This window comes from Primulina tabacum, chromosome 6, assembly GCF_025594145.1.
Source record: "Primulina tabacum isolate GXHZ01 chromosome 6, ASM2559414v2, whole genome shotgun sequence".
Classification (NCBI taxonomy): Eukaryota; Viridiplantae; Streptophyta; class Magnoliopsida; order Lamiales; family Gesneriaceae; genus Primulina; species Primulina tabacum.
Window position 1 is genome coordinate 37,980,700 of NC_134555.1, and position 9,030 is coordinate 37,989,729.

The 9,030-nt window shown below is 32.7% G+C and overlaps 2 protein-coding genes across 2 annotated transcripts in view; one reads left to right on the forward strand and one right to left on the reverse strand.

Moving 5' to 3' along the window:
* LOC142549368 (uncharacterized) overlaps nt 1-2,463 on the forward strand; it is a 41,789-nt gene extending 39,326 nt beyond the window's left edge. Inside the window, exons 37-42 of the mRNA XM_075658286.1 lie at nt 161-235; nt 865-930; nt 1,060-1,248; nt 1,380-1,490; nt 1,846-1,926; nt 2,043-2,463. Coding sequence (XP_075514401.1) covers nt 161-235; nt 865-930; nt 1,060-1,248; nt 1,380-1,490; nt 1,846-1,926; nt 2,043-2,225 — 705 coding nt within the window. The 3' untranslated portion in view covers nt 2,226-2,463. The remainder of the gene's footprint in view (nt 1-160; nt 236-864; nt 931-1,059; nt 1,249-1,379; nt 1,491-1,845; nt 1,927-2,042) is intronic.
* Nucleotides 2,464-2,616: 153 nt separating this feature from the next.
* Nucleotides 2,617-6,032, reverse strand: LOC142549369 (protection of telomeres protein 1b). Its single transcript, XM_075658287.1, has 10 exons — nt 5,824-6,032; nt 5,574-5,707; nt 5,288-5,480; nt 4,916-4,980; nt 4,707-4,795; nt 3,913-4,191; nt 3,744-3,820; nt 3,593-3,651; nt 3,113-3,265; nt 2,617-3,021 (listed from the first exon to the last, which is right to left on the reverse strand). Exons 1-10 carry the CDS (start codon nt 5,957-5,959, stop codon nt 2,803-2,805), a joined length of 1,404 nt encoding a protein of 467 aa, XP_075514402.1. The 5' UTR covers nt 5,960-6,032; the 3' UTR covers nt 2,617-2,802.
* Between the last annotated feature and the right edge of the window lie 2,998 nt (nt 6,033-9,030).

A 9,030-nucleotide genomic window follows, 5' to 3' on the forward strand; every position in this document is an offset into this window, starting at 1 on the left:
AATACGACTTTTGGCCTGTAAATTTGTGTATTAAACAAACACAGGTACAACAGCTAGTAGCTGCTCAAATATTTGCAGATAGCTGTCATCTGAGAAGAAGTACAACAAATTAAAATTCTTGTATGATCGAAATATCTTAGATTCATATGTTATTTTTCAGATCCATCCAAGTGCCTTGAAGCATGGTGGAGCTCCATTGGTTGCTTGTTGTATAGCTGCTGCCGAACAAGCAAGTGTAAGTGTCATTTTTAGTATTTAAAACACAATTCTGTCAAAAAACAGTGGATGGAAGATGAAAAATGCGTTGTGTTTTAGGCATTATTACTCTCCACCGTGCATGAAAAATTTGTAAATTTTTTTAACAGGGTCTTCAGCAACACATACGCCTCTAAATGAATTTAAATGTAAGAAAATCATGAAGGTTTTTTGCAAGGAAATGGCTCATGAATCAGTTGATTGGGGAGGCCCTTCTACCTAATAGTTAATCCAAAATACTATTGCAGATTATTTCCTTTTCTTCTTTTGTTCTAAAGCTCAGCCCACTATATCACCAGTTATGCAGCTGCAGTCAATTTTTACTTCTTCCAAAGCATCTGAATTAACTATTCATTTCCTAAATCAATAAATTGTTCGTGTTTTGGGAACTATAGCTATTTTTCTGTGGATTCTGCAGCCTTATATTTCCAGTTGTGCCATAATATGCTGTAAATATCTGTTTCTATAGATCGATTATTGATATCCATCTCTTGTTGAATAAGTGTTTTGAGGGTGGGTTATTTATCTGGAATATGTGGAACAACACTTGGAGTTTTATTGATGTTAAGTTTGAATTCCATTAGCAAATTGGTGATTTTCAATTTACAGATTCCTATAACAGTTCACTTTGACCATGGAAGTTCCAAGCAAGAATTGCTGGGAGTTCTTGAACTGGTAAAGCTTCCTCTCAACTTCCCTAGCATCATTCCCCCCCTCCTCTCCCAGTTTGCCAAATGTTTTTATATCCCCATACCATGTGGTCATTAATGTCCTTTTTGTTTTCTGAAAATCCAATAACACCAGGAAATTGACTCAGTTATGGTCGATGGCTCTCACCTTTCCTTCAAGGAAAATACTGCATACACCAAGTATATTTCAGATTTAGCGCACAAAAAAAATTTGACGGTGGAAGCAGAGTTGGGAAGATTGTCAGGAACTGAAGATGATTTGACAATAAAAGATTATGAAGCTAGACTTACTGATGTTGACCAGGTTCTGTCTCTTCCTCATTCCGTGCTCATTAAAAACAATTATAAGGACGGACGAGCTTCTAACTATAGACTGTGAAATTGCGTTTAATGGTACCATGTTTACAAAACTGTTGTTCTTGTTATGAATATCAGGCTATGGAATTCATTGATACGACGGGTATAGATGCTTTGGCTGTTTGCATTGGAAATGTTCATGGAAAATACCCTACAAGTGGCCCAAAACTTAGACTTGATTTGTTAAAGGTTAAGTATACGTTTGGACTATTATTTTCTAGTACACTTGCAATAGTTATGTTTCTTTTCTGGCTGACATATATGATACAACAACTTATTGTGTATGTTGAATTTTTTTCTCAAAAACCAATTGCTCATTATCTGCTCTGTAGTCTGCCAGCTAATGGGTAAGCTAACCGTTGCATTTTTTATAAGCCATTGTTTGCCTTTCACTGTTGTGAAATTCTTTTCACAACTTGATTTTTGAGGAGTGGCCACACATAATTGAAATCCTTAGTAAAATATCTCTGACTTGTGCTTTTACCTTTTGTTATTTTCGTCATTATTTTATCCAAGGATGTAATAGGATTTTGCTATTTCCCAGGATCTATATGATTTGTGTTCAAAAAAAGGTGTTCACATTGTTCTTCATGGAGCCTCTGGCTTGCCAAAAGATATAATTGAGGTAATAAAGTTTGATATAGTGTATAACTGGAGAACCGAGTTATTTTTCAATTTTTATGTATGTGAACACTGAACTGTGCCAACGTGTTGAGAAATGCTCGACTGTTGTGAAAATAGGAATGTATAAAGCGGGGGGTGAGGAAATTCAACGTGAATACTGAGGTTCGTAAGGCTTACATGGACTCGTTAACTGACCCAAAGAAGGACCTCATCAACGTCATGGCGGCAGCGAAGGAAGCCATGAAAGTTGTGATTGCCGAGAAAATGCAACTCTTCGGCTCAGCTGGAAAAGCATGTTAAATGATGCTGTACGGAGCAAACCGTCTCTTCCCAAGTTGGTTTCTTCATCTTCCTCAGCAATTTTAGCAATATTTATTACTTTGGGAAGGTTGGCAATATTTCCTTTGATTAAACTTCAACCGATTCTCTGTTGTATTTTATTGTACTCTTGTAATATCCTCAGGCACAAAAAAGGTTGCATCATCTTATGGTTCATGATATTATTATATTAACACGACAAAAGAAACCTTTGAGACTAGATGTTTGGGCTTTCTTCCGCATTGACTGCATCCAAAAGCGTGTTCCTTTTATCGAGTAAAAAACTTGAGGCGTATTCGAGTTCTATACATTGAGAGAGTAGTTGTCGACTCAGCTGTTTGGCTGCTTGATTTGTCTTTTTATTTGAAATCGAGAGAAATAACGGTATTTCACATAAATTCACAAGTCAACCTAAAGCCATAAACACGAGAATTATGTCACTTTACAAAGTACAATCAATGTCAAAAGGCTACGTTTTCAAATAGTCGGGCACAATACATCTACTTACGAACTAACATTGCATAAATCCAATGGAAACAACAAGAAAGAGGTGGGATGCTTAGCCAACTAATGTTGTGCCAAAGATACGATAATTCCTGCTTCCCCAGGCATCATTTTTGTCAAGATAATAAGATTTCAAGCAACACTCCACCCATGGTGGATTTCTGGAGACATTTTTTGGAGAACGCTCGCAGTCATCACCTTCACCAATTCCAAGCAACATGTTTCGTTTCCTTGCCAATATATCGGCAGAGAAGTCATTTCCAAAGAATTTAATCTGCACATAAGAGATGACATGGGAGAAGTTCCAAAGGAAAATACTTAATTGATCAGGTGTGAATCAAGCCATTATTAATGGACATTCTTACCCCATCCTCTGCATAAAGAAAAGCATGGATTCTTGCAGTAGGGTCCTCTAGTGTCAACCTAATCCGATAAACACCACAAGGGGAGCGGAAGTCATCAGCCCTCCATGGGAATATTGCAACCACCCGAACTACACATTTAAATTTATACGTCACCTGCAATGAAGGGGCTCGTAATTGGAACCTACAGGGATCAAATATATCTAAGCTATTAAACACATCTGGAAGTGTGAAGTGTGACCACTTCTCTAGTTGGTGTTTCACTGATAATAGATTCAAACATATTTTCAAGAAACTAACTTCTCAAAGCAAAGTTGATATCCGCTAGAAACTTTAGAGTTCTTATCATTTAGTGGATCGAAATGTATCTGTGTTCTCCTCTTTTGGAACTTGGAAGCATGCAAGGTGACACCAGTCAGTAATTAGTCTGCTTTACACAATTTTGCTAAGGTATGATCAAAGTAAGAAGTAAGAACCACTAACCTCTGTATGTGTAAGGACATTCATCAAAGTCACAAAAGGCACATCGGGATGATCGGTCTCTGCATATGCAGGAGATAAAGAGGACAAAATAAACCATGTAATTTTCATGAAAAATCTAAAAGGAGAGGACCCTTCTCTAACCAAACAAAACCTGTTATGTGAGAAGGCCAAGGAAAGCTTGTAAAAGGTAGACATGCCCATTTCAATTGAACACGCTCGTTATATGTCCTGAATCATGATTATCATTGACAAGTTATCAGAGATTCAGATGCATATACCACATTAATAACTTAAATTAATAAACTTTGAGGAAAAATCACCTTTGGCAATCTAATACACGATCATCATCATCAGACAAAATGCGAAGCGCAGAAAGAGGCATTAGTACAGCTTGCCACAATCCTGCAACTACTTCACATTTTATATTGACAAATTTCACCCATCTGTGTTTGTGAATGAAATCGATACTGATCTTGTAGCTTTGATCGATAATCATCCTCATGACAGTTCCGACAGTTGGAAATGTACATAAAATATCTCTAGATAAAGAAGAGGGTTCCAAGTGTAGAGGAAGTGGATTTTCCATCTCATCTTCTAGCCTGCAGTAGCAAATCACCATAAAGATTTTGGGCGAAAAAAGGGTTCCTGTTGGGACAATTGCTCTAAATTTTTATCCAATACTGTTTTATTAGTAGCTAGGTTGCTTTGGAAACAGATCAAATACAACTAGAAAAATGGAAGAAACAGAATAGCTCTGGATTTCCATTTGATACCAGTGGAGAATAAACAAATTTGGAACATGTTAGATGACTTCAACTAAGCTCGACTAATTCTATTTGTTTGCTACCAGTACTGGACTGCTGCTCATGAGTACGTCACGGTATAAACAACTTATCCTCAATGTGGCAAACTGTGACCTAGTTATGAATTTCAAAGTCAACTACTCCTAGATTAGAGAAATAGTACGATGTTGTTTGCTAGTTCCACATACCGAATAACAAATGTCCAAATATATAAAAGAGAGTAAATAATTGGTAATGAGAAACCACGGTTCATCTTTTGTTCTGAATTTATATATACTAGTATTGGTGATAAATAAGAACATAACACTAACTTGGTTTCAATACAAGCAGGTGGTGCATCTGTTCCATCCCAAAGAAAAAGCATCCACTTATCCTTCTTGACTTTGTGGACATGCATAATCTAGCAGAGGAGCAAAAAAACGAAACATGGTATCAATACTTTTTCCACGAGAAGCAAAGATTTACTAAAAGTTAGCCTTATTAGTGATGCATAAGATAGTAGCTTGTGATACCAAAATACCTTGCAAAGCAGATTGACACGCTCACCTATCTTGATCTCCCTCAACAACATCAAATCATTCAAGCCTAGCAATCACATTTATATAACATTAAAACCCAACTAAGGCTATAAGGTTAAGTTAAATTCCAATTCCAAATGTTTCACGAAGTATAATTTTTGGGGGTTATTAGTACAAGACACACAAAGTCACTTTGATCACTCAATCAGAAAGCAACTCAAACTCATGGGCGACGGCAAGACATGTATGTTTCACGAGGTGAAGGAAAAAAAATAACATAAAAATAGTAAAACTGTATCATATACTTACAAAACATTGAAAAAGAATAGTAAATAATTCAAACAGTAGAAAGCATCATATAGAGATAACAGTACCTTCAATTTTATTATGCATCGACCATTTCCTCATCCCCTTGATAAGCCTCCTGTCTTGTTCTCTGAATGAAAATTTTCGTGAAGATTGATAAGGCGCAAATTCTCTCTCACCAAAATCTCTCCCTTCATATAAAGCAAAGGCAGAAAATTTCTTGTTATACATAGCATAAACCTCAGAACCCCGAGTACTAATCTGGACAAAAATAAAACAATCACAAAATAATTTCCAAATGCAACTGAAAAAACAAAATCCAAACTTGCAAAAGATGATGCGAAATCCATTTACCGTAACTTGAGAAACCAGGATTATATCACCATTCGACGCCACCCGGGGAATCTTATCGACAGTTTCAGCATAAAACATAATGGAAAGAGTTTTCGGCTGCGTTTCGTCAACAATCCTCACTGAGCAACATAAATCTTGAACACGCCCACCAAAACAAAGAAACAAAAAAAAACAACTTTTAAACATATTTTCAAATGGGTTGCCATATTTTACCATCGAAAAGGGGAAAACATGGAGAATTTCGATTTACCAGTGCCTTTAGTACGCTTGGGGAGAGTAGTCTCGATGACAATGCCGATGAGATTGACTCGCTGGTTAATAGAAGACGATGCATCAATAATTTGCATGTACTTGTAATCATCATCATCTCTTCTACGGGGCGGCATTTTCCAGGGAAATGGAAACCCTAGCAGTGGTGGTGGCGACTGAGAGAATCAGCTGAGAGAGAGGCAGTGTCGGATACTGTTATTTTAAAATTAGTAAAAGACAAACGCATTATATTTGTAATTTGAATTAAATAATATTAAATAATTAATACTAAATTATTTTCAAGTAAAAATAGTTGTTGATTTAAAAAAAAAAATTGTTTATATTTTTTATATAAAATATAGAGTGATTTGAGGATATATTTAATGAAATAAGAAGGTATTTTCTAATATAGTTAGTATGATGGCCACATTTTTGTGAAAAATCTTTATGTAAATCTTTGAATTAAAATTCAGTACTTAACTATATTTTTTTAAGAATCAGTACCTGACAAAGCTATTATTTTAGTTTAAACTCCCTACAAACCCAAATTTACGTTTTTGTTGTTTTATTATTTAAATAAATATATTATTTTATTCACAAAATGATAAGTGTCTTCTCCATCGAAAATTTAATTTAAAACAAATAGTGTTTCTCAATTATCATGGAATAAGAGTAAATATTTAGTTTGTCATACAAAGTATCTATTATGGGATTTCAGAATTTGATTTCGCTATTTGAATACTTCAAATGTATAAAAAAATACTATATTTTCGAGTAATCACATTGAATTCAGTCATTGTTTGTCTTTTCACGAAAAATACATTATAATGACTTATTCACGTCATTTTATTTTTTTACAAAAAAAACATTGTTCATCATTCATCATAAAATAAGATTAAATATTTATTTTCACCTACAAAGTACCTATTTTAGAGTTACATATGTTTGATTTGGCTCTTTGAATACTCCAAATGTGAAAAAATTCTATATCTTCGAGCGATAACCATAAATTCAGTAATTGTTGGTCTTTTCGTTGAAAATGCGTTAAAATGACTTATTCACGTTATCTAATTTTTGAAAAAATATATTTTCTCACTCATCATGGAATTAGAAAAAGTATTTATTTTGACAGATAAAGTATCTATTTTGAGGTTTCAGATCTTTGATTTGACTTTATATGAATATTTCAAATGTATAAGAAAATATTTAAGTTTCAAGTAATATTAAGTGTCTTTTGATGATGTCATTTGTGAAGTTAAAATTTAATATCTAAATTGGTACAAATAGTATATATTTAGAATCTACAAATACATGATTTTACTCCCTAAATACTGATATCCAATTAGGCAAAAACTTGTGTGAGACAGTCCCACGGGTCGTATTTTGTGAGACGGATCTCTTATTTGGGTCATCCATGAAAAAAGTATTATTTTTCATGCTAAGAGTATTACTTTTTATTGTGAATATCGGTAGAGTTGACCCGTCTCACAGATAAAGATTCATAATATCATCTCACAAGAGACCTACTCATCCAATTATGTGGGGATGCCAATATATATAATTTGAAGTTAATATTGAATGACACTGATGATGACATTCGTGAATAAAAATGTAATACCTAATTCGAGTTACAAATAGTTGATTTTACCCCATAAATACTGATATCCGGTTATTTGGGGATGTCAGATTAAACATTTTAATGCCATATTTTTAGGTATCAAATTTATAATTCATAGATGTCATTATCAAATAAGTAATATGTCACATTTTTAGGTATCACATTTTTTACTTCACGAATGTAAAAAGAATATAGTTTGAAGTTAATAGCTTTTGTTGGTGTCATTACCAAAAGCCACTTGATAATGTACATGGAGTCGAATTAGTTACTATTATTATTAAATTAGGTATCACATTTTTACTTCACAAATATCATTATCAAATGTCACTCAATATCAACTTCAAACTATATATTTTGACATCCCTAAATAATCAGATATGAGTATTTAGGAGGTAAAATCAACTATTTGTAATTTGAATTATGTTTTCTTTGTACCAGTTCATGTATCACTTTTTTTACTTCACGAATGACAACATAGAAAATATTAATTTTGAATTATATTTTTTGACATCATCAAATAATCAAATTTGAGTTTTTAAAAGATAAAATCAAGTATTTATGGACTCGAATTAGATATTATTTTTATTCATTTAGGTATCATATTTTTACTTCATGAATATCATCATCAAATGTCACTCAATATTACCTTCAAATTATATATTTTGACATTAAAAAAATTAATTGAATTTTAGTATTTAACGTAAAATCAAGTATTGGTATACTCGAATTTGATATTATCTGTACCAATTTAAGCATTACATTTTAACTTCAAAAATGACACATCAAAAGTCACTCAATATTATTTGAAACTATATTTTTTATATCCCTAAATAATCAAAATTGAGTTTTAAATGGATAAAATCAAGTATATGTGGGACCGAATTAGGTACAATTTGTACCAATATAGGTTTCACATTTTTTATTCAAAAATCTCATCATCAAATGTCATGCAATATTAATTTCAAATTATATATTTTGACATCCTCGAATAATCAAATTTGAGTATTTAGAAGGTAAAATTAAGCATTTGTGAACTCGGATTATATCTTTTTTTTTTAACTTAGGTATAACATTTTTAATTCACGAATGTCATCATCAGTATCACTCAATATTAATTTCAAACTATGACATCCCCAAATAATTGGATACGAGTATTTAGGGAGTAAAATCATGTATTTGTAGATTCTAATTAGATATTCTTTGTACCAATTTAGGTATCACATTTTAACTACATAAATGACACATCAAAAATCATTTAATATTACTTGAAACTCAAATATTTTCTTACACATTTAAAGTATTCAAATAGCCAAATCAAATATTTGTAACCCTAAAATAAGTACTTTATCGGTCAAAATAAATACTTTTTCTAATTTCATGATGAGTGAGAAACTGTGTTTTTTCAAAAATTAGATGACGTGAATATGTCATCTTAACGCATTTTAATGAAAAGACCAACAATTACTGAATTTATGATGATCCCTAGCAGATACAATATTTTCTTGCATGTTTGGAGTATTCAAAGAGCCAAAATCAAGTATCTGGAACTCCAAAATAGGTATTTTGTAGGTCAAAATAAATACTTATCTT

Coding starts and splice junctions, on each gene's coding strand:
- LOC142549369 (XM_075658287.1), bottom strand. CDS start 5,959: ATGCCGCCCCGTAGAAGAGATGATGATGATTACAAGTACATGCAAATT. Junction 4,192..4,706: donor CCTGCTTGTATTGAAACCAA/GTTAGTGTTATG, acceptor TTGCTACTGCAG/GCTAGAAGATGAGATGGAAA. Junction 3,821..3,912: donor CGTGTATTAGATTGCCAAAG/GTGATTTTTCCT, acceptor ATCATGATTCAG/GACATATAACGAGCGTGTTC.